The 25,345-nt window shown below is 36.0% G+C and overlaps 4 protein-coding genes across 8 annotated transcripts; 1 reads left to right on the forward strand and 3 right to left on the reverse strand.

Moving 5' to 3' along the window:
* Positions 1-742: 742 nt before the first annotated feature.
* On the reverse strand, positions 743-6,876 carry LOC116125685. 3 transcript variants are annotated; one of them, XM_031411414.1, is made up of 11 exons: positions 6,734-6,876; positions 6,426-6,480; positions 6,238-6,323; positions 4,392-5,482; positions 4,136-4,289; positions 3,829-4,003; positions 3,271-3,502; positions 2,565-2,700; positions 2,093-2,187; positions 1,864-1,987; positions 743-1,130 (listed from the first exon to the last, which is right to left on the reverse strand). In XM_031411414.1, the coding sequence occupies exons 1-11, from the start codon at positions 6,734-6,736 to the stop codon at positions 1,053-1,055; spliced, it is 2,229 nt and encodes a 742-aa protein (XP_031267274.1). In that variant the 5' UTR covers positions 6,737-6,876; the 3' UTR covers positions 743-1,052. The 3 variants fall into 3 exon arrangements, with proteins under 3 accessions (XP_031267274.1, XP_031267273.1, XP_031267272.1); XM_031411413.1 differs by lacking the exons at positions 6,238-6,323; positions 6,426-6,480; positions 6,734-6,876 and having other exon boundaries at positions 4,392-5,271; positions 5,384-5,466; XM_031411412.1 differs by lacking the exons at positions 6,238-6,323; positions 6,426-6,480; positions 6,734-6,876 and having other exon boundaries at positions 1,864-2,010; positions 4,392-5,478.
* Positions 6,877-7,003: 127 nt separating this feature from the next.
* Positions 7,004-11,333, forward strand: LOC116125684 (THO complex subunit 5B). Its single transcript, XM_031411411.1, has 8 exons — positions 7,004-7,297; positions 7,388-7,678; positions 7,795-8,131; positions 8,537-8,874; positions 8,989-9,248; positions 9,583-10,177; positions 10,259-10,390; positions 10,759-11,333. Exons 1-8 carry the CDS (start codon positions 7,058-7,060, stop codon positions 11,020-11,022), a joined length of 2,457 nt encoding a protein of 818 aa, XP_031267271.1. The 5' UTR covers positions 7,004-7,057; the 3' UTR covers positions 11,023-11,333.
* A 625-nt stretch (positions 11,334-11,958) lies between these two features.
* On the reverse strand, positions 11,959-15,905 carry LOC116125588 (ABSCISIC ACID-INSENSITIVE 5-like protein 5). 3 transcript variants are annotated; one of them, XR_004127362.1, is made up of 6 exons: positions 15,748-15,905; positions 14,215-15,354; positions 13,501-13,594; positions 13,201-13,272; positions 13,061-13,090; positions 12,339-12,378 (listed from the first exon to the last, which is right to left on the reverse strand). XR_004127362.1 is itself a non-coding variant. In XM_031411292.1 (5 exons), the coding sequence occupies exons 2-5, from the start codon at positions 15,340-15,342 to the stop codon at positions 12,304-12,306; spliced, it is 1,305 nt and encodes a 434-aa protein (XP_031267152.1). In that variant the 5' UTR covers positions 15,343-15,354; positions 15,748-15,905; the 3' UTR covers positions 11,959-12,303. The 3 variants fall into 3 exon arrangements, 1 of the variants encoding a protein (XP_031267152.1); XR_004127361.1 differs by having other exon boundaries at positions 12,346-12,378; positions 13,501-13,606; XM_031411292.1 differs by lacking the exon at positions 13,501-13,594 and having other exon boundaries at positions 11,959-12,378.
* A 6,109-nt stretch (positions 15,906-22,014) lies between these two features.
* On the reverse strand, positions 22,015-24,045 carry LOC116125658 (protein DCL homolog, chloroplastic-like). Its single transcript, XM_031411381.1, has 3 exons — positions 23,544-24,045; positions 23,330-23,444; positions 22,015-22,457 (listed from the first exon to the last, which is right to left on the reverse strand). The coding sequence occupies exons 1-3, from the start codon at positions 23,906-23,908 to the stop codon at positions 22,281-22,283; spliced, it is 657 nt and encodes a 218-aa protein (XP_031267241.1). The 5' UTR covers positions 23,909-24,045; the 3' UTR covers positions 22,015-22,280.
* Positions 24,046-25,345: the final 1,300 nt, after the last annotated feature.

The following is a 25,345-nucleotide window of genomic DNA, read 5'->3' on the forward strand; positions in this document are numbered from 1 at the left end:
GTGTGTAGCCAGCCAGCTGGAGAGCCTGGCTACATGCCGGTCAAAACGGGTGATGCTTATAATAAACAATTGGAAGAGAATCGTGATTATGCATATTTGAAGAACAAAACTGAATATTACTAGTACTGGGTTACAACTCACAAATCAAAAATTAATTTGAAGTTGAATAAATAGAGTGCTGAATTTGGTAATTTGGACAAGACGCATAAATGAAATGCTTTGGTAAGAGCGACCTTGTTATTATCGGTCTGAGTCATTGTTGAATTGAGGGCTTCAAAAATTAGTCAGAACATGATTCTGTCTTTTACACCACATGTCAACTGAAAAACACTGTGGAAGCTGTTACTAAAATGGAACCAAATTTATTTTCTCTAAAAAGTTTTCGTTAACTTTCAATATATTTATTTATTTGTGAAATAAAAGTTCAAAATTACAGATTTAATTTGTTCCATTCAAAAGATAGTTCACCTACTCCAGTTGTACACTAATAGATTATTCACTTATTTAACAATAAACATGCCCACTTTAATGAGGAAACGTCACTTGATATCCATTCATGCATTGATCCGCCATAAAAGTTGCTCTGCTCTGCAAACACATCCCACTTCCAACCAATTCTCAACTTACTAATGCAGGAATTAATTTTAATAGCTTTTGGTTGGCGGTCATAACAGTACTCATTTCATCCAAGAGTAGTGTAGATTTTGCTAATATGCAAAAACATTCCTTTCACCAACTAATTTTAACAAACAACATGGTCATGTAATATTTTGTTATGGTATTGTTATAAACCAAGAGGAAAAAAGTTTTGGGCATAGTCCATTCTCCATATACAATTGACCCTTTACAAATTAACAAGAACACTGTAAACAAAGAGTGAACTTTTTCCCACGATTTACAGAGTTGAAACCAAAAATAAGATAATATTAAATAGTTTACAAAACTGTACATGAAATAGCTTAATCACACAACTTGTATAGCATCAGCAATCACAACGTGCTGACCTCAGTTCCGGCATGCTCTTCTGGTTACCCCACCTGAGCCCAGCTCATTTATTCTAATCTAACTGCCGTATCATTGAAGTAAGCAGTTACTGCCTTCAGCTTGCCATTCAAAAAGTTCTTCTCAACCTGACATAAACATTGAACATTGGTCCATAGCAATAAGAAAATAAATATTTGATTTTAAAACATGAAATTAATAATATTATTTACGTCGGAGATACTCTTAAAATAAATCAAACAACAAAAATTGAGATTCATAGATGAATTTTTTGCAATATATTTGTCAGTGAAGGGGACAGGGCTCCCAATATGTTAAATGGGCAACACCTAGCTCAGGAGACTCAGAAAAAGGACCATGGAGGAATAATAGGTAGATGTAGATTATCTTACAGGAACCTGCAGGAGTTTGTGTTTTCTGTACAATAGAGTGAAATAAAAGCATGCTGTACGGTAGTCTCAAAAAATTTCTCTGAAAAATGGAATACAGAAATTATCAAGCAATAGTCACTGTTTACTTTTCCAAAGTATGGTAGATTACTGAGAATGTATAAGTTAAAATATCCAAGAAGCACCGAACCGATTAGGAAAAGGAATTGTCTCATTCTCCATGGGATAAAAGAGGGGGGTAAACCCATCACCCTTGCTAGTTTAAAAAAAGGTGATTCGGTATAAATGGACATCCATATGCACATCCAAGCCCCATTGATGCACCTGAATGCTCATTACGTTACAGTTCATAATACATCATTAGCTAAACTTCTAGCCGAATGGGAAAAATGGGCATTACATTCCATATCAGAAATATCTACCAGTTATACATCAGAAACGCATGATGACCATGAAATATTTTAAAAATTACCTCTAATGACCATGGAGGAACAGTGGATAAAGCCAACTCCGCCAATTGATTGAGATCAATGTTTCTTGGAAGAAACATGACAATTCTTGAAGCAATTTCCTTTGCACAGTTGAAGAGAAAATATCTGCATAAGTACATATCAAAGCACTATGTATTTCAACCTTATAGAGAATGCTAACGACTATAACAAATAAAAGTAGGTGCCAAGCACTAGACAAAAAAGAAATACCCATCCTGTGGCTTAAGCATTGTCTGGATGTCATAAGTTTTCACTTTAGCATAATCAGGACCTCCCCAAGGAGGTGACAGAAAGACAGTATCTGCCTGAAGCACAGCACATTATACATACAGAAGGACATTAGATACAACAAATAACAGCAAATAACTGACAATCATTTTATGCACAGTAACCTAGTAGAATCACTGAGGAAAAAGAAAACCCTATCTTGACAGATATCCTTCCGTTTTTTTAAGAAATAGCCAATACATGCTGATGGATACAAAATTTAATGGATTGAGATGAAAGTTAAAAGTGAGTAGCCAGTGTCCATAGCAACAGAAGCATATCTTTCGCTCACTGCTTAAGTTAAACCTCACAAGAAACCAAAGGATTTTGCGGCATTGACATATAAAATCGACGGACAACAATAGAAACATATACCATCAATAAAAATCTATAATTACAAGAAAGCTTTTAATACCTTCAATGTTGGTGCCAGAAGAAAAAAGTCTGCCACAACGAAATCAATTTGGTCGACAACTCCATAGATGTTCGCATTATGATATGCATAATCGATTTTCTTCGGATCAATATCAACTGCAATAACACGTTTGCTCCTGAAGCAGTAAACAATGCAAACATCAAGCAAGAATATTTGAAGATAGAATGAAAGTTTTACATCCACAGTTAAACATACTTGATATTAAAAGGAAAGAAAGATATATAGCTCTGTACATATCTATCATAAATACGAAAACACAGTCTTACAAGTGAACTAAATTCTTTCATCTCTTGACCAAGTTATTTCAAAGGTAATCGTATAGCTGATAAGTTACTGGTCATGCAGTTGAACTATAAGACACTAAAATCAGATTATTCTTAGTGAAGGAAGGAAATTAATTGAGGTAGATTTACGTTGGACATACTCTTAGAAGCCAAGTAATTTCCCATAGCTAGTGGTTCATTCACCAAAAACGAAATGTAATAAATATTATTATCATCCAAAGTCAAAGATCACATACATGAAAGGCTACTATTAAACCTACAGCTGTAATAGTTATTGGCTGAACAACATTGAAACCACATTGTCTAAAAATGCAACTGTCTAACAAGTGAAGCATACGACCCTCAAATACATTTTTGAATTTAAGAACAGAACCGCATTACAGAGTGGAAGTAATACACACCTCATAGCAAATTGGATAGCATTCCCTCCAACTCCAGTAAAACAGTCAACTACAATTCCACAACCACAACGGACTGCATGATGCTTAGCTATGGCTTCTGATGTGACAGAAAACCATCCTTCCTCATCCATTCTTATACCATCATCAAATCTGGAAAACAGTAAGTACCTTTGACACCAGTATTTGCCTATGTTAGCAGGAAACTCTTCATCCATCCCATCAAATTGAACCTCTGAAAAATAGAATCACTTAATTCACGCTAACCAAGTTTTGAAAGTAATTTTACTGAAGTATTAGAAGATATGAATAGCAATAAGCAGCACAAAAAGGAGAATAAAGGCTAATGGCCATCCAACAATTGGGTCGCCTAATGCAGACACAAAAATTAAAAAAGAAATGCTCTTAACACTCTCTTCAAGGTGGAAAGCAAATATCTAGTCATGTCCTCATTTTAGGATTGCAATTCGAAGGAAAAGTTTTCAAACTGTTTCACCCATAGGAAGATGATACAATTAAAAATAAATAAAATATTTACAAAGTAAAATTTGAGTCATGAACCTTCAATTTCGTCAAACAGTTTCCTCCTAGCACGCCTTCTTCTAGCTTTCTTTTTCTGTTTGGCTGTGCCAGGGTCAAGCTGCAAATCCAATTTATCTTTTGCACCAAACACAGGCCCTAGATGCAAATCATCATGCTCTACAACTGCTTCAATGAGTTGACTAGTCAAGCTGCACTAAAGCTAGGCATCATAAGCAGAAACAATAATATAATAACAAAAAAGACCTTCACCTCTGGAAGTCAATAGAGAAGCTGAAACAAACAATGAAAGTCATGTTTCCATGTTCTACCTGCTATCATTTGATACCTGAAAGGCTGTATCATATTTGCATTCCATATTGGCATCAGGTTCATCCAAGTGCTCAACACAATCCATTTCACCAGAATTGTCTATGAATGGCAGCTGCAACTCACTGTTGTAGAACTCATCAAAACCCAGTTGATTGATGCTGTTTTCTTGGCTGTACAATTACAAAACTGAAGGTCATGAAAATAAAACATGTGATAAAAGGCCAAATTTAAAAAAAAAAAAAAAAAAAGAACAAAAAACAGGGCCAGATTACCTGTTGATATGCTCCTGATTATCAGATGCAAAGCATAACGAACCACCATCACTTTTACTGATCCCAATAATTCCATCCACATGATCCAAACTACTGCTTGAGGAAGGAAAACAAACGCCAGACACAGAGTGATCAGCAGCACACAGTGGAACCTTATCAAGTGGCTGATCTACTGATTCATCAAATGATTCAGCATCATTCCCCAAAACACATAAATCTGCTGATTCTGAGTAGACATTAATGGAAGGGCCAACAACTGTTTTAGCCATTTCAGCAGTCATTTCATTGGACTTATCAGAAGTGTCAACAAAGAATAGATGTTCCATGCCTGGGGGCGGGTCCCAAGTAGAAGCATGTGTTTTGATGTTGTAGAAGTAGTTTCTCCGGTAGAAAGAGTCCCAATACACCATCCAATCCCCAAAATCACCATTGCTATTACAAATGTCAATTTCCTCTTGGTTGACCACTTCTAACCTTGAAGAATGCACAAATAATTCAGGTACCTGTGTCTGCTCAACGAAGTTATTGGTGCAAACTTTATCACCTTTGTTATCACAAATAGCCACTGAAGATACTTCTAAACAGTCATACTCCATGAGACATCCACAAAGTCCTTTACTAAAGTTGTCATTTCCTGCATCTGTCAAACTACTCTCTGGTGCACGCTCAGCCTCTACAGGAGTTGAACCCACCACAATTTTCGTGTCATCCTTTGACATATGATCACCATGTAGTCCAATATCATAGTTCCCATAATTGTTTGACACAACATGAAATATTCTCTCACAGATTTGTTTCTCGACAGTTGAACCAGAAATCCTACCTGAACTTGTTGAGTCTTCTTCTTCTCTGGTAGGGCATTGAGATTCACTGCCATCCACTGCAACATCATAATGAGATGATTCACTTTGGCCCAGCATTGACATGCAACATAAAGAATTCCCTGTGGTATCATGAAAAATAGTAGGAAATTCCATCTCCTGCTCACTCACTTTGGAAAGTTCTAGCATTTCATCCATGGTTTCTTTATGACTCTGAGAATGTTTCATACGTGAACCCTTCCTTTTGCCCCCGGTCATTCCATTCCTCTTCTGCAAGAATGTCAACATCAGCAACTGAACAAAGACTAGAATAATAATAAGAACAATGAAAAGATATCCAATCTCAGGATAGAGAGAGAGAGAGAGAAATCCTTTTGCTTATGGGTTAGTTCTCTTGTTGCAGACATCTAGAGATGCATCAGTTATGCAATTTGACTCTTATCATCAACAAATTCGATGTCTTCTCTTATATAGATAAAGGCAGGATGCATCAAGTGAAATGGAAAAGTGCAATCCATTGCAGAACCTCGAACCCTAGTGCNACTTTGGAAAGTTCTAGCATTTCATCCATGGTTTCTTTATGACTCTGAGAATGTTTCATAAGTGAAACCTTCCTTTTGCCCCCGGTCATTCCATTCCTCTTCTGCAATAATGTCAATATCAGCAACTGAACAAAGACTAGAATAATAATAAGAACAATGAAAAGATATCCAATCTCAGGATAGAGAGAGAGAGAGAGAAATCCTTTTGCTTATGGGTTAGTTCTCTTGTTGCAGACATCTAGAGATGCATCAGTTATGCAATTTGACTCTTATCATCAACAAATTTGATGTCTTCTCTTATATAGATAAAGGCAGGATGCATCAAGTGAAATGGAAAAGTGCAATCCATTGCAGAACCTCGAACCCTAGTGCAACAATAGTGTTGCTTCAGGCAGAAAAAAAAGGGGGGGGGGGGGGGGGGGGGGGGGGGGGTGTGGTGTGGGGGAAGGGGGAAGGGGGAACAGCAGCAGAATATCATCTTACCTCCTTGTTAGTTTGGAACGCAAGGGGAAGACCCAGTTCGTTCATCTGTGCAGCCAATTCTACATCCTCTGCTAAAGAGTTAAAATCTGAACATGCACAACAAAATAACACTAAAACCACTTATTTGTGAACATTCCTAAAGAGCGAACCCAAGTAAGCATGAAATAGACAACAAATGAAACACTTGCCACTAGCTGAAGAAACTATGGTGGAGCTGGCAACATCAATATCTTGCTGCAATTTCTATTCATAGGAAAAAAAGATAGCCACAAATCAAGAAACAAGTAGAAAAGTTTGAAACTATGAAGTCGAAAGCACTAATACTCACATGGCCTTCAGTTTCTGACGTTTCCCCCCAACCATCATCCCTATGGAATTAATAGAACACATAAAATCGGCTAAACAAGAAGCCTAATAAATAAAATTATATTATTCACGAAATTTCTTATCGAGATAATTGAACACCCCTAACCAACAATGAATAAGATTGACTCACCATAAGTAGACTTCAGTGAGCTTAAAGAGAGAACCGAGAGCTTTAATTGCAGGACCTTCGGCTTCGGGTCCTAGTCTCTTCATTTGATGAAGAGAGTCAGGTTCAGTAAGCAGGACTCAACGACACTCCCGCTTTGCACTTAACATTCGCTTTTATTTTAGTCTGTTTTTATAGCACCGCCGAACACGAAACGACATCGTTCAATCGTTATTAGGTTTATAGTAAAACGACACCGTTTCTGTCCGTTGCATGCATTTAACAGGCAGAAGGCAGGCAAAACAGTGAGACAGGGAAGGAGTGAGACTGTGAGAGAGAGTGGAGACAATGGAGGACGGCGAAATAGAGGAGGAAGGGATGGTGATAGACGGTAACGGAGGAGATGCACAGTTAACATCCTCACCGCGCAAGTTAGAGAAATCGGCTTACAAAATGCTGAGAGAGAGCAAATCCTCGATTGAAGAAATCGTCACCGAGATGCTTGCCGTTAAAAAGGAGAACAAACCAAAAGCACAGCTAAGGGAACTCGTAACTCAAATGTTTATCCATTTCGTTACTCTTCGTCAGGTTACATTTAACTCTCTCTTTCACTCTTAGGGTTTCGCTTTTAATTATTTTTGAAATAATTATTATAACTTTATTTAGGGTTTCTTTTAGGCGAATCGTACTATATTGGTAGAAGAAGACCGTGTGAAAGCGGAGACAGAACGTGCGAAGGCGCCGGTGGATTTCAGGACTCTACAGCTGCATAATTTGATGTATGAGAAGAGTCACTATGTTAAAGCAATTAAGGCTTGTAAGGATTTTAAGTCAAAATATCCTGATATTGAACTCGTGCCTGAGGAAGAGTTTTATCGTGATGCCCCTGAGAAGATTAAAAGCTCCAAACTTTCTAATGACAGCTCACACGATCTTATGCTTAAAAGGCTCAATTACGAGTTGCATCAGGTAACTTTAACGTTTGGAACTTGACGAAAATAATTCATTTATATGAAGAAAATCAGTTCTTGATGTTTACAGGATTAAGATTTTAGTACTAACAAGTATCATACTAACTGTATCAGCGGAAGGAACTGTGCAAACTTCATGAGAAATTAGAGCAGCATAAGAAAAGTTTGCTCGAGACTATTGCAAACAGGAAGAAATTCTTGTCAAGTCTACCTTCACATCTCAAGTCCCTTAAGAAAGCATCCTTACCAGTGCAAACCCAATTAGGGGTTTTGCATACGAAGAAAATGAAGCAGCACCAATTAGCTGAGTTACTTCCACCGCCTCTCTATGTGATTTACTCTCAGTTTGTGGCACAAAAGGAAGCATTTGCTGAAAATATTGATATAGAGATAGTAGGAAGTTTTAAAGATGCTCAAGCATTTGCTCGCCAGCAAGCTGTTAAGGACACTGGTAATGACTAATGAGTGTTAATTATTACTTTCCAGCTGTTTGAATAAATTCAATGATGTTTCAAATGGCTTGTTGCTGTTGAATACAGATTATAAATGGGTATAATCGTACTGGTTTCAGTGGTGCTGCTGAGCTTAACAATCAATTTACATCAAGTATTTTTGAATTGATTAAACTGACCTATATTTCAATCTTGTTATCAGTTTTAAAAAGATAGTTCTGAAAGATTCAAGTTGCTACTAATTTGAAACTTGAAGGAACCCCAATGTCAAATGGCTGATCTAATTAAGTCCTTTGACTTTCTTTGGTATCTGGATAGTTTTAATCTGTGCCATGTTTTGAAATCGACTTATGTGATTTTGTTCTTAACAAAAAGGTTTTAATAGTGTTAGTGGAATGACCCAGGCATATCTACCAATGTTGAAAACTCCAAGTTCGAGGATGATGTACCCGATGATGACGATGATGGACAGAGAAGGAGAAAACGACCTAGGAGAGTTCCAAGTAAAGAGAATGTTGACCAGGCAGGAATATATCAAGTTCATCCACTCAAAATCATCCTTCAGATAAATGATGACGAGATTTCCAATCCCAAGTCTGCAAAACTCATTACTCTGAAGTTTGAGTACTTGTTGAAATTAAATCTTTTATGTGTTGGCATAGAAGGGTCACATGAAGGACCTGAGAAAGATATCTTGTGCAATCTCTTTCCTGGGGACACTGGTCTCGAGCTTCCTCACCAGGTATGGATGTTCTATTCATATGCCTTATACGTCTTGTCCATCTATCCATGAGCTAAATTTCCATCTTGTTTCATGTTGTTTCATTGTTGGATTTTCCTGTAATATATTTTGCAGTCAGCCAAACTCTTTGTTGGTGACACTCTTGTGTTTGATGAAAGAAGAACTTCACGTCCATATAAATGGGCCCAGCATTTGGCCGGAATTGATTTCTTACCTGAGGTCTCGCCATTGCTTGCTAGCTGCGAAACTCCAAGTAGTGAGACTGCTAAAAGTGATGCTGTTATATCTGGCCTAGCGCTGTATCGCCAGCAGAATAGAGTACAAACGGTTGTGCAAAGAATTCGCTCTCGAAGAAAGGCTCAGCTGGCTCTTGTGTGAGTCACTGTTCTGTATAATTGGAGTTTGTATGATGAAGGCTAGAAATCAATAGGAGACAGATACTGTCATCTGTTCGAATCTGAATGTTGGCTCAAAAGTTTATTCTCTTGTCTAGGACTGTTTTCGGATCCTTAATGATATGAAGTGTCTAATACTCAGACTTTTTCCTTCTTTTCTATAGACAGTTTCTGTGTGTTTATAATTTGTGTGTTTGTGGTTACTTGGGAGAACCTTTTTCAGTCTTATGTTGTTGTGCTCTTAGTGTCTTGTCATCCTTGCAGTAGAATAAGCTTTATGTTGAAAATTTGGATTTCTTTTATTGGCTTACAGGGAACAGCTTGATTCACTTATGAAGCTTAAATGGCCTGCTTTGAATTTTGAAAGTGTTCCGTGGGCTTTGCATACCCCGCTATGCAGTTTGCATGGTTGGTCACCTGTAGGGTCTGCTTCTAATTCGGCTTCATCTTTGCCAACCATTGATACACAACATATTCAGGAACCTATAGATGTTAATTTGGATGGAAGACCTTCTGCTTCAAAAGAAGAGCTAGAGACTGCTAGGGAAGATGGAGAGCTGCCATCTTTAGTTCCAGTTGCATCTGTCGAAAATGATGTCAAACTTACACCATCTAGAGGATCTGGTTTAATCCATTCCAGGCAGCTGGCTTTAATATCGAAGAGCACCCCTATTAGTAAGGCAAGAGCACAGAGTTTCAAAAAACATGATGATTCAGAGTTGTTGCTTGATACCGATAGTGACATGGAAGACCCTGCACAAATTGATGTAGATGCAGAAAATGTTGCTTCTAGTCACAGCTATGAGATGACCAAAAAGTCATGGGTGGATTGTGGGGTCAGGGAATTTTGTCTTATTTTAGCCCGAAAAATGGGTGGAAATGAGAAGATTGTGAAGTTAGAAGCTAAGGTTGGTAAATTGGGGTTTTTTTGTTGTATTTTGTTCAATCGTTGAGTTTTGAACTTAAAATTAGGTTTTTCTATACGGCAGATCATGATCAGCATGGAGTATCCTCTAAGGCCTCCCCTTTTTGCTCTGAGTCTTGACACGATTCTTGGAGAAGATCAAAGTGACAGCGATGGTCATGAGTGGTTTAATGAACTTCGTGCCATGGAAGGCGAGGTAAGTCATTAGTGTCTTAGGAAAAGCTATCACCACGGAATTCAGTACATAGTGGAGTGTTTGAATGATGAATTACAAAGTTATTTCAATATGTTACTGGTCCCATAAACGATGATTACACTACCATGTGGTCATATTCTTAAATTAGACAAAGAGCAGCTTTTAGTAACAGCACTTCGATCCAATGGTTTACATCAAGGTTTTTGATGCTTTCTGGCATTGAAAGTTTTATATCTTGATGGTCCCTTTTCTACGTTACTATCATGATCTACTTTTGTGCTTGCACCATCTTAGTTCTTGCATCTATCTTTTTTATCAACCAAGTGAAAGTTGGCTACAATCTCACTTTCTCTTTTTGCATCGTATAGGTTAATCTTCATACTGTAAAGATGTTATCACCAGATCAAGAAAACTATATCTTAGCTCATCAAGTTCGTTGTCTAGCTATGTTGTTTGACTATTGCTTGGATGAGGCATCTCCATCTGAGAAGAGGAAGAGTACTTCTGTTGTTGATGTTGGTTTGTGTAAACCTGTCAATGGTAGGCTTCTTGCCAGATCTTTTAGAGGAAGGGACAGGAGGAAAATGATATCCTGGAAGGACATGGAATGCACTCCTGGCTATCCATACTAGCTTTACTGTTTGGGACTGCAGTTATCTTTCTGTCTGTCATGGCTGGGATGAGAAATGGTCCTTGTTAAACAAAATTTGAGCTTCTTCACCCTTTTTAAGTAGTGGATATACACTTTAATGCCCATCACTTCATATGATTCTTGAAGGGTTTGTTTCGGTTTCAGGCCTGAATACGTGGAATTGCAGAGTAAATTATTCGCATGATGTTCACTGTCTTAAAACATAGAGGTGCATGCACTGTTGTAATTTGGGCCACTAATTTGATATTTTGCTCCGTATTATCTCCTTAATGAAATAATGTCAATTATCCAGCTTAGAAAGCTATAATTATGTATTATTCTAGATCTTGGAGGCGGGGCCAAATTTTTTTTTGGATTATTGTTGGTTGTGGTTAATTGCTTGCCCGCATTTATGATGCTGAATCTGTCGATTCTGTGATAGTATGCTACTGGGGTCGTGGCCTGTAATATTTGCATTTCACCGAGCTATGTCCTGGCACATGCAACTGATTTATATAGTTTCAAATTGCAAGTCAATGGAGCAATTCCTCTCATCTATTTGCTTTAAGTAATGCAGTTTGACGCCCCTTTTTACACACTCGATGTAAAATATGGTGAAAGTACATATGTTTTGTTTCGCACAAAAAATAAAAGAGCTGTTTAAATTTAGTTAATTCTTCTAACCGTTCATTAGCTAAGCTACTAAAATTGTATGTTCAACCCATATGTAGACTTGGTATGTGTTTATAGTTAAACTTTAAAAAGCTACCAAAACAACAATTTATTCATGTAACAGTAAGCCCATGCAAAGCCTTAATGCTAACTGTATATTTCGAGCCGTTTACGGAGAGCCTGAGCAGTGTCTGGGTTTCCGGCGTTAAATTAATATGACTCATGACTAATACACTGACGAAGTTGCGTAGATAGAGAAATCATTGGCAGTTTTATTAAAACAATGAGGTCTTGTTTCTGTTTCAACACAAATAGAATATGGTGTACTACAGAAAACTGCTACCGAGTAAAATAATTTATAGGAAGCCCAACACTCTGAAATATATATATGAATGGTAGCTCACAACCTGCTCATACCTTTGCTCTCTTTCACCTACCTAATCATGATATTCAGATAGAAGCGGATACATATATAATAGATACTGGAAGACCTAATCTACAGCAGACTAAAATTTTCATCTCTTTAATCTACAGCTCAATACAAGTTTGCCTCAAATATGTACAGCTACAACCATACATAATTTCAAGCTCCATAATCCCGCCCCTCACTTTACCATGGACCAGTCTGTGTCCGTCTCAAGCACCGTTTCTTTGCTCCCTGTTGTGCATTCATCATCTCCAACACCTGTCATACCATCAAAAAACATTTTAAACTTCAACAAAAACTTAATGAGAGAGGGCCAGAGACAAATCTTTTTATGTTTGTGTGCAAATCTACTTCTCTTGTGTGAAATAATAGCGCCTTCTTGCATCATACTTCTATGAACCAAACTCTAATTCTAAAATAACCAAAAGAAAACTGATGAAATAAATCTGTTGAACTGCAGAAAAATGTGAGTCTGAGAAGATTTAACCTTTAAAATTTATCCCAAAACTAAACCTATTATAACAAATGAATTGCACCATACAGAAATATGGTTGACATTGATTAAGGTAACGACAAATCCTATATTAAAGGTACAGATGAAAGTTCTTTGATAGCAAAACTTCCTCCTAACCTATTTGGTGTATATATATTCAATGGAACCAGAGAGTGAAAAACAAGCCAATTAATTTGTTCTAAATTTCTAGGAAACCCAAAATATTCAGGTACCGTGAATGGTATATGACTCATAAATGTGTCCTAAACTATTACTATGCATAAGATGAAAAATATAGGCTATGGTTCTTACTAGACTACTGTTTTGTGGAGTGGGACCAATATATATATATATATATATATATATATATATATATATATCCGAGAGCATTAGACTGATCTGTTTTGAACAACCAACCAAAACTTCTAAACAGGTGAAGTCATTTACCTGATTTTTCTGCATTTCCATGATTTCTGCCTGCAGCAACCAAATTATATTGAGTGAGAAATAGAACATCAATATCAATTAACAATGCCATTACTTTTTGTGTGTGTGTGCTTGCACATATGTAAAACAACAAAATATACTTGTTTCTTCCGCAGTTCTTGGTTCTCCTCCTTTAACTTTGCAACTTCTGCTTCTAATTCCATAGTATATGCCTGGCACAATTCCAACAGAGATAATAAGAAAGTATCTGACATTTGCCCATAAACATCATAAGAAAACAAATCATTTTCACACGGTAGAACTATTTCCATGCCCGCTTTATCATGTTCTATTCAGTATAGTATTAAGGTCAAAGGTATTGATGTTAATCATCCTTCTATTGGCGTTGGCATTATACAACTACTATTGAATGTTACGTTCCTTAAACAACTTTTCATTACCTTGTAACAAACTGGATCCTTATAATTTCCCAAGACCTTGACTTCTCATAATCTTTCATCCCTTGTCATGTCAGGTCGCTATCAGATTACCATTCTGCCGCATAATCTTTCATGAAGTTTAGGATGCAGCAAGAACATAAATGATAAAAGGAGATGGTTAATGACTACCAAAATTGATTAATCGACAATAACTTTCATTTCCTTTTTAAGTTTTTGGCATCACTTTTTTATCACCGTTTTTTTCCTCATTAAGAATATTACACAATAGCTTGTTTCACTTCACAGCTAGTGACAACGGCAAAGAAACTCAAATATCACAAGTTTTGTTATCTGGCTATTTTGGTACTGAAATTGTATCTATAAACATAGGGAAAAGCTTCTCAATCTAAGGTGGTAGTACTATCAAAAATTGAGTTTCACCTGACACTAGATATCCTCTTCAGAAGCAACTCAATGCATACTATAGGGAGGATTTATCAGCAATTACATAACCAGGATGATTTTAAGAATGGTGAAAATCTTCAGATTGTTTGCGTGACAGCAAAACAAAATTCTTTCACATATTAAATATTGGAGAAATTTATTTACACATGCTACTTAGACTATTTAACACCTAAAAAAGCAGGCAAATGATACCACCATAGAAAGAACAGAAGCAGACACAGAATAACTAAAGTCAGAAGCAATAGATGACAAATTTAGACAAATATTCACCTGTTTGCGAGCCCGAGACCTTGCAGCTGACTCTCTATTTTTTATCATTCTCCTCTGCCTCCTCTCAACAACCTTCTCCACATTCCCATTGAATTTCCTCCCCCGTAAACCTCCATTAAACATGTAAGGAACAGGAGAAACTGAAGATGTATCCCCATTACTCTTCCCAATTCCATCTGAAGACAACTGATTTGCAGGCGACCCTGTTCCAACAACTGGCCCAGCTCCCAAGCCAACCATTCCCATCCCTGCACCCTGAAGCGCACCACCGTGAATCAAAGAGCCAGTCATCGTCTGATCACCGACGCCCACAATACCACCCTTAATTCCTGGACTACTTTGTAAAGGCATCTGATATGCCACTGTTGGCTGTTTGGGAAATATTTGAGGGTGTTGTTGCTGCTGCTGCTGCTGCTGTTGAGCTAGTGGGTGTTGATTCAATCTAGCCCCGTTAACATTCAAAGGCAAATTTGAATTCTGAATGGTAATCTGATTACCGTTGTCTAAATTTTGATTCCCCATCAAATTTGCACCCTTAACCATCTGCTGAAACCCAAATCCAGTATTATTACTCGACCGTGGTAAATCACCAAAAAATCCGCCATTGTTATTAACCTTTCCGACGGCAGCACCCAACTGCATATCTTCCCTAACAACCCCAGCTCTGACCAAAAATTCCTCCAGTGTCATCTCCCCCAAAGTCTGTTGCCTTTGTGGCATATTATTAGATCCTTGAACACCACCACTGCCACCTCCGCCACTTCCATCCTTCACAACATACTCTTTAGAAATATCTTTCCATACCTCATCAACAGTCTTTTGATTTAAAGTTCTGGGCAACGTTAACGACCCTTGCCTTTGTAAACCATTAGTACCATCTTGGTTGCCACAAGAAGAAGCTACCATGCTCTGTGTCTCTTCTGCGGTCCATATATTCTTTAACAATTCATCCATGTTCATTGATCCAAAATCTTTACCTAAACTACCACCCACTGTGCTTTGAAGCTCATCAAATGTTAATGAATAGATCGAGGGCTGACGCGTTAACGGAAAATTCCCAGCTAGCAGCTTACTGGCGTCGTTTGGTGGTTCATTACCCAAGCTCTTGAAGTTGATGTTACTCCCCATTTTGGTAAATATCTAAATCAAGCAGTGTCAGAAGTTGATTTAAGCTAAGAATCTGATACTTCAACCAAAGTGAATCTGATAAAATACACACTCTTATCTTTCTAACTTCAAATTAATAATGAAGAACAAAAACCAACGATGAAATTGAGCTTCAAATCAGCCAATAAATCAAAAATCTAACTCCAGCAACGTTTAATCCAAAATTAAAAGCATAAAACAAACCAAAAGTTGAAAAAACATTTACAAACCACCATAAATTGAAGTTGAGAAAAAGAAAAGATGATCAAAGCATGAACATTAAAAGCTGATTCGTTATTCAAATTGGCCAATAACATGGAAGAAAGAAGAAATTAAGAGCATATCACATAGAAAGCTAGAGACAGAGAGAAAGAGGAGGCTTATTACCTTTTATGTTATAGCTATTGTGTGTTATAGTTTTTTAATTTATTTCAAGGGCTTTTTGGGCTATCGGGTACCTCCTTTGGCTGCGTTTGTTGATTGCTTCCTTCTTCTTCGCGGGTTAGGGCTTGGTGTATGCGCCAAGTGTCTTATGTCTCTTCCATTTTTTTCCTCTTTTAAGACATGGATATTGGATTTCTGTTCATTTAGTAATGCGTAGTGGGTCACTGTGCTTTGAGTCGTGGACCAATGAGGATGAGGTAGGACTCTATGATGTGACATCCAGCCACTCAACCTTTGCTACATGGTTAAATCATACCCATCCACGTTGCGTTTAAGGAGCCGTTGGATCTGTGCTTTTGGACTGTAGTGGTAGTTGGTTGAGTGAGATAAACGTACGCCGGCAGTGTTATTATACGCATAGAGAGGCGTGATACGGTGATAGGGATAATTTCGTCAAAGAAAGAATCTTTTATAAGTTTGTGATGTCTATCCGTTTCCATCTTTATTCATGCACGTGAAGACAATAATACAACTAGACAAAAGCAGAGATACAATCCATGGCGTCCAGTTGGCAACAAGAATAAGAACCGGTTTTATTTGTCGAAAATGCCCCTACTTTGTTGGGTTTAATATTTTATTTTTCCCTCTTTCTGACTATTTGTTGGCCGCCACTTCTATAATTTCGTTTTTGGTGTTTAAAATGAGTCTACAGACCACTGACACAGTCCACTGAGTTTATAAAGTGAGATGGGGTTCATTTTCAAAAAGGTGACTTATAAACAGTTAACATCATTAGGGCCGTTTGGTTAGATATGATATAAGATTATTCGGTTAATCTATCCTAGAATTTGGATATTATGTTATTTAATTGTCAGATAACAAAATATTTTAATAATTACTGTAAGATATGGGGTCAAATTACTTAAAAGAAAAATGTGTTATTTTAAAATTAATGAGATAGTCCAATTTATGTTCCCATTTTAAAAAAAAAAAATAAATGAAAAAAATATTTTAAATATTATAAAAAATATATAATTCCTTACTTAATAACATTCAGACATAATATCTTTATATGCTTATTAAATAACAATTAACTTAACTATATAGATAAGTTTTAACCTTTGAGATTTACTAAAACACTTCTGCTATAATAAAAGTTTAAATTTACAAATAGTACATTTGACTGCCGCCTAACCCTCGCTACAGAAAGACATTCTACAAAATTTTCAAAATTTATTATGTCAACACCAAATACATTGACTTCAATTTGTGAATAAGACGTTTGAGTGTTAAGTTGGGTTTGAAAACAATTACGATCGTAATTTTGCAAAAGTTGAGCACAGAATGTTCCAATTTTGACTTATTGAACATGGATTATCCCCTGATATTAAACAAATAAAATATATCTTATCTAATAATATCTATTGCGTAAACTCAAGTTATACTTCATTTTGGTTATTAATGTGAAGAACTGATAAGGACTTTGAAATAATTTTACAAAACAACACTAGAGTGTGCCTTAACATGCGTTGATCCAAGTAAAAGAACATAAAAGTTAAAACATCTTTTACATCCACTATATTAAAATCTGAATTTTCGTTGACATTCAATTAGATAATCCACTAATTGCCATGAATTTTATACACTTATTTATAAAATTAAAATATAAGGGCATCTCCAACCCAACGCCAAAACACCTAGTATAAAAAACATGCTCCAACCTAACGTCAAATACTACACCAAATTGGTATAAGTGAACAATATCACACCAAATTTGGCGTGACGCTGTTCACTTATACCAATTTAGTGTGGTATTGTTCATATACTATAAAATATATTTTATTTTCTTATTTTTGTTATTTGTATTTATGTTAATTTGATTATTATTTATATTAATATTTATAATTTAAAAAATGATCGTAATATTGATGCATTGATTGAGAATCAAATGGAAGCATCAATTCCCAAAATTGAAATTGTCGTACATGAAAATGTCCGATTTCAAAATTTTCTTGCTCGACATAAGCAAATCAATGATACAAATGTTCACCATGCTCTTCGAAATGCATTAATTAATCATTTGTGAGAAGAATATACTAATTCGGAAAATCAAACTACTATCAATATGAAATTTTACTTTTGTGCTGTTGTTGTCTTTTTTTTTTTTGTGGCAGTTTATATTAAATTTTTTTCTATATTAAATATAATGTTTATTTTATTAAATAGTAGTATAAATTTTAAAGTAATTATTATTTAATAAAAATATTATTCTCAATATTTAATTAATATATATAAAAATAATTAATAAAATAGATTAATTATTGATTATTAATAGAAAGAAAAAGAAATATTTTCTTTAATGTAATATTTGATAAATGGGTGTGAGATGTAATAATGAAATATACCAAAAAAATTATTTTAATTTTACGTGAAACTTACACCAAAGTGTTTGGCTCCGTTTGGTTCAAAATTTGGGGGTTTTGGGAAAAGTTTTTTGAAAAAAGTTAAAAAAAAGTTGAATTTGGCGAGTATTACGATGTAGAATTTATAAATCAATAAAATATCCTTTATGTTTGTTTTTTTACAAAATACCCCCTGTAATAAAACATTAAAAGTTAACAAAAATACCTCTAACCCACCCTCAAACACCCCTAGCCGGCGACCACCACCGGAGGTGGCCGGAATCGCCTTATGGGTGCATGACCGGTTGGATCTTGCCGTTCATGCGTCGCTATGGCCTTTTTCGGCCAGATCCACGGTGGATCTGGTCGGAAAAGGCTAGATCTACGGTCAGATACGGTCAGATCTAGCCGTATTTGCTCTCAACGACGGCCAACAAACGGTCGTCGTTGACCACGTGACCGAGTGTTACGGCCAAAGATCTGGCCTTTTCCGGCCAGATCCATCGTGGATCTGGTCGGAAAAGGCTAGATCGGCGCACTACAAGCCAGATTCAGTTGGTAGTGCTCCATCCTACCAGATATCGGCCATTTTTCGATGGTGATGGTCGGAATCTGGTAAATGTAGATTATTGGGGTGTTTTTATAATTTTAAAAAATATATTTAGGGATATTTAATTAAATTATCAAATTTAAGGAGTTTAAAAAAAGTTAAATAATATTAAGAATAATATTTCTAAAAATTTAAATTTTTAGGTATTTTACTGTTTAATTTTGTTGGGAATACCCAAAACTGAAACAAACACAGCCTTTGTGGTTGCAAATGGTCTAATTAAGATAAAAGCCCCTATCCAGTAATATTTTGTCGGTCCAGCTAGAACCGTGACAAAACCGACAACCCCACCCTTACTTAAAACAGAACGTTGAAATATTATATACATATATTTAATTTGTCGTTTTGTGCATATTTGGTTGCCCTATTAGAGGGAAGGGAAAGGCCAGTTGCGTGCAATTGTATAATAAATATCTTCCTCACGCAGGTCAATTTTCTCCAATTTTATTGCTTGATTGGAGAAGATGAATCAGAATTTCATAATGGGTTTGCTTTGGAAAAGTCGACATAGAGTGACAGAGTAGTACATAGTCTCACCTAACTTCCATCGGTGAAGAGTAGGAGGATAAGGATTCTCCAATTTTTAGTCAAAGTTTCACAAATAACAACATCCTGCTCTTCACGTACATTTTTTTGGCTTTGTTATCCATGTAAGCAACAGATGTTTTCATTCAGCAAATGAAGTTTTTTCAAATATCATTTTTTCATTATATGTTTTCACATGTCAAGCTCTTTGTCTCTTGATGAAATGAATTTACTCACTGTTCATTGCTTAAAAATGTCCAACACAAGAAAGCTGAAGAAATTGAATGTCATAATCAGGTCGGAAGGGAAGGGTTTCCCTTGGGGTACATCTACAATTTAACAAGTCATATTATAAATTTTAAAATAATAAAAGACGGTGCAGTACATTAGACTTGGTGGTTGCTATGAACTCCATCCTTCATGCGAAGAATCAGGATTAAAAAATTCTGAGAGTGATAGCTTAAATAATATTAGAGAAAATGTAAAGATCCAATGAATTGAACTCAAGGAAGGATGAAGGATATGAAGGTAGTCTATTTCACTGACCAAAAAGGGCAAAAAAAAAAAAGTCAGCCTATTCTGTTTAACCTTGTTAAGTAGATAATTGAAATGAGGATGAGAATGAAGTGGGGTTATTTGCTTGTAGAAATAGAATTGAGCTCCTTCCATCAGTCCATCAACCCAGATCGCACTTAACCTTTTTATGGAAGCAAGACAACAGTTGTCAATTACTCAGACACATGGTGTGCATTCTTAGTCATCATAAAAAATTGTATAACTTAGGTAACAATTATTTCCCATATTTTTTTCTCTTTTTTAATTTGATATCATCACTCCGGCACTCATAGATTAGAAGCAAAGAAAGTGTACAAGTGTTGTTCATCGTCTGCAATGGCTAACAACTTTATTTTGCTTCGCATGGCCCCATTAATAGATTGGATGACCCTTTACCTAAATTGCGCTCATCGGAGTTTTTTTTTTCCATGTAGAAACGGAGTTCATTAAAAAAAGAATCCAAATTGATATTCAGAAACAGGGAATCAGAGACTTTAGTGGGTGGGAGCACATGGAATTTGAGCGTACGTGTCAGGCTATAATGCCGCAGAAACCAAACAATAAGTGGGCTTGGTTTGCTAGGCACCACATTCTTCCGACACACCCACGACAAATGCCTGTTACGTTGCTTCTCACACCGTCACACGTGCTAAATCCAATAAATGACCTTGGATTGGCTTGGAATATCCAAAAGAGAACTTTTTTTTTTTTTTTTTCATGAGATGCTCTCGGACCAATTTAAGCATATTTCGATTAATCTCTGATATCTTGAAATTACTGATTAGATAAAAGTTTTAATGATCACTTTTATTAACAATTGAGGAAAGATTCGAATTTAAGACTTTTTAAGTAATATATCTAAGAATTCATATCAAACCACTCATTCACTCCATGATTAATTAAAAAGAAGACTTACTCAAACAGTGGGCGTTAACATCTCTGCATTCCTTTTTTCTATTTATTTACTTTTTTCCTTTTTCAGCTGTCTATTTTTTAAATTTCAAACACCAATAAGAATATGAAACTTAGAGCAGGCATAAATTCTTAATTAAGCATTGATATGGTGGTGATGGTGGATGCATTGCTACCATCTCTCAACTAGACAACTAAGGCAAATATGGACTTTGTCAAAGATCCTTGGAATACCATTGAGATATTCTATGTTGTTATTGTTGTATATTGATATTACTTGATATATCATATATCCTTGTCTCGTATCCTGGAAACAAGTAAATCATGGAATATCTTGATCCACAGAATTGTGACTGTTGGATCTAGTCAATTTTTCGTCAAACAATGGGATTTAAAATTATGAATGTAGTCTGCTAAGCGCAGTTTTTACAAAATTGGCACCCTGATGATAAAGAAAAAATACGACTGAAAAGCTCAATCATCGTCGTATACGTTCTAAGGAGACTTGTGGTAACGTTCTTCCTTTGAATCTCAGAAAGTATGAAGAAGATGCTTTAAATTAAATCCTTTCTTGATGCATTTCAAGCAATTTTAAAATGATTTGCATTTTCCCATTTCAAATTAGAGCAAAGAGTGAAGTAAAAGTATTTACTACTGAGAGTGGAGCTAAGTCCAAAGCATGGCACAGAAATTGACTTATCTTCCTTTTTAATTTGGTACTGATCTGCAATAATACAAATTTGTTCACAAATCTCAATCTAAATTCACATATAATAACTTACTAGTTAGGACCATTAGGTTTGGGCAGTTGATCAATGGATAGAATAACACAAGAGATCCGAGTGTCTCTACTGCAGCCAACTAAATGATACCAACTCATTCTGAAGGTTTCTAACCAGAAATGATCATGAAAGATCCGTACAGTTCATTTGTAGTATAAGCTAGAATATTAGTTCAAATCGTTAGTTAGAGTCAATTCCAACAGCTACCATCTTTGTCCCGAACAAGAATTAAATTGAAATCATAAAATGATTGGTGTAAATAACAAATGTTATTTGCAAACTACGTGTACTGTCCAAGCACTAAGCCAATTCTATTTCATTTTAAAGCAAATCTACCAGTGGGAGAATATATCAACAATTTGCATTTTCTCATAAACGCAAAATAAGAAGAAAAGTTAGAGGCAGCCCAATTTAACCAAACATGAGAGTAAGAAAAGGAGCAAGAAAGGGACAGAGAGCTCATTCCCACCCAGGATCCAGAAAATAAAATGTGCCAATATAAAACATTATGAATTAAGGGTATATAAGTATGTATTAAAAAAACTAGACCAATTCCCAGCCAAGTCATTTTGCAGCGTTCACTTCCAGCTTCTGGAAATAAAATTGCTAGAAACTTCTCAGCAATTCATTTTTAAACATTTTGAACTTTGCTCCTACTTTGTACAATATAAATTCAATTCATAAAAATGAAATACTTCAAACAATAATAACTAACAACACAAAGTAGTGAGCAAGTTGACAGTAAAACCGTCATCCACTCCGCCTGTGCTGCCGGAAATGTCTGAGAATAAAACTATCTGCATATAGAGGATAGTTTTTTCTGATCAGGCCCTTTATGCATTTCCAATATGAAAAATCAACCAATTCTCCATCTTTTCGAACAATGAACAAACATCGTGAACCCTCAAAGTCAGGGTGATATCCAATCTGTCAACAAAAAAAATAAAAATAAAAATATAAAATCCAATACAATTGGTGGATAAGTATCAGAATACACAATCTCGATGAAATTATGACAAAGAAGCTATCATTTTAATCAGACAAAAAAATTTATATTCTAAAACAAGTGTAATGCTGCCCTGAAGATTCGGTGATACTCGCAAGCTGCAATACTCTATTATTGGAGATTGCAGGAACAATCTTGCATCCTCAAGATTACTTTCCTCGGCATGTTTTGGCCACACCGATACACAGAGAGAGAGAGAATTACTACATATTTTTTTGATAATATTATTCATGTTTCTAACAACAGTTGACTGAAGAATAACATAGGACAAACGGATGAAAAAAAATTTCAACCACATACTGGACATTAGCAATACTAATTATATATTTTGCTGCATGCTAAGGGACACAACAAATGAGGTAAGTACTCCCATGATACTGACTAGGAATAATTCCACGGGGCATTATTAGTAATAAAGAATTAGGAAGCCACAGGCACAGCTATAATATGGCGGTGCATGTAAAATAAAAAATGTGCTCAAGTGACCAGTTCAAATACAATTCTCAATCTCATTAGTTGGTGGGCAAACAGTTCACCTACAGAACTCACTTTTATCAACAACAGATATCTCTGTAGAAACTTTGATTACAAAGATCATCACTACTAGATATAAACTTGAATTGATAGTTCAAAGTAAGCAAGTTCCACAACATACAGGTCATGCTAAGGGGAAAACAAAGCTATTCGCAATGTGATTAGTAGGTTCATATACCATAACAATATACAGAAAATGTGGTATATATAAATTACAACACTGCTAAAACGAGAAATAAAGGAGAAGCCTATCACATACTGTAATGTAGTCAATTCCAGAACCGATCTTCTTTTGAAATTCCGGATGATATGGAAGCAATTTATCAAGAATCGTTCTCTCGTGCTCTGGGCTTAATCTACTTCCACTTTCGTATCTGCAATAAAAAATCCCAATTTGCACTGAAAAATTATTACCAAAACAATTACAATCAATAACCAAATGTAAATTATTCAACTTTAGCCTTACTACTTACTTTCCAGAGTGAAGAATCATCCTGACGAAGCTAACGAGAGGGACCGTGTCCTGCAAAATCTTGTCCTCCCAATCAACCCATTCTTTCTCCTCTTCACTCTCCTCCTCGCTAACCTCATCGTCTTCTGAATTTCTACCCAAGTCCTTCCTCGATGGAGAAATTACCGGTTTCCTCAGCAAACCAGAACCGAGCGATTCTTGGCTCCCAATTTTATGTCCATCGGAATTTAGGGCAGAGACACGTAGGTGAAGCGACGTCGTTCGATAAAATGGAAAAGATAAGACCACGGGAGAGGAATTTAGTGATGTAGGGTTTGAGTGACGATACAGAAACGGCGATGGTCTGGAAATGGAAGCCATGGTCATGTTCCAAGTAGTCTGCAACTGCGTTAGAGAAGTTAGTTTTCGCACATTGTTTTTGGTTTCTTTTTTAGTAGCTTTTGGTGAAGCAGTTAACGGTCGCAAGAGTGAAGCGCCATGGAAATCTGACCAGATAATACTGCGTTAAGTGAGCCACGGTCGTCCACCTAGTACCTAGTTACTTTCCCAGCTGGGCCTTAGACATTCCTAACCCGGCCCACAATCAGAAGGCCCTGTGACCAATCTGTTATTCTTGTCGTTGAGGGGCGAGGCAATAATGGTGGTGGTTTAGGCTTAGAGTAATCTTATGCTTATAATTAAATCAATACAAATAAACAAAAAATAAAAGGTAAAATAGTCATTTTACATGAATTTTATGTAAATTTTGTCCATTTGTATGAGTTAGTTGTAAGCAAAAAATTATTGTTAAGACTTATGTGATATGTAACAAGGTGATATATATGGTTAATTGGACATGATTATTGGTTTAAATAAACTACACCATTTTATTCCTATTTTCTTGGTAACACGCAGATTCAACTATAAGGTTATTGAACTCTTCTTGTTCAGTTGGCATTGACATTTTCATGCGGTTAATATACGTTAAAATTTAAAATATATAAGGTGACTGCAGACTGCCACTAACTTAAGTAGAAAGAAAAGATGGTATTTGACTGTGATAAATTAATAAAATTGTTAAGTAGTGAGGAATGAAGAATCTAACAATATTATCAGAGACAGTATTTTATGGTTGAATTAGTACTATCTATAGTTAGCCTGGAGACGTTTCTAAAGACATGAAATTTCCACTCAGTTGCAAATGCTGAATATATATATATTTCTGGAGAGGGTGTTTTTAAACAGAGTCAAGTACTTCGTTCTTCAGCCTACATAACAGAATCCTTTTATTTCCCTTCCTTCAAGGGAGAAAATTAATTTTTGAAGAAGATGAGAATTCCAAACTTGTTGGAGGTTCTCTCTTTTTTATTGCTTTTGTTATTGTTATTGAATGGATCATTAAAATTAGCTGAGGCTAGTCAGAGAAAGAAGAAATGTCCAGAACCGGAACAGACACATGCCAGGGTGATAGGGCGTATCGGTGGTGTTATTGACTTAAGCTCTCGAGTGGGGAAGGAGCAGAAAATAGGCATGGAAATGGCTGTCACAGATTTCCATCGCTCAACGGCGTGCTCAGAGAAGCTGGTTTTGCACTTGAAAGATTCACATGGGAACATACGTGGAGCTGTTTCTGGTGGTAAAGTTTTTCTTTGTTCTACTCTCTAACCATATTAGGAAGTAGAAATGATTCATTAATTTGCATTCTAACATAAGGCTAGGTTAATTAATTTACATCTCAAAGTCCAGAAGACAGATATATTAATTGATCATTTGTGGAGAGAATATACTAATTCGAAAAATAAACTACTATCAAATAAAATTTAC

Source organism: Pistacia vera, unplaced genomic scaffold, assembly GCF_008641045.1.
Source record: "Pistacia vera cultivar Batoury unplaced genomic scaffold, PisVer_v2 Contig169, whole genome shotgun sequence".
In the NCBI taxonomy this organism is placed as follows: Eukaryota; Viridiplantae; Streptophyta; class Magnoliopsida; order Sapindales; family Anacardiaceae; genus Pistacia; species Pistacia vera.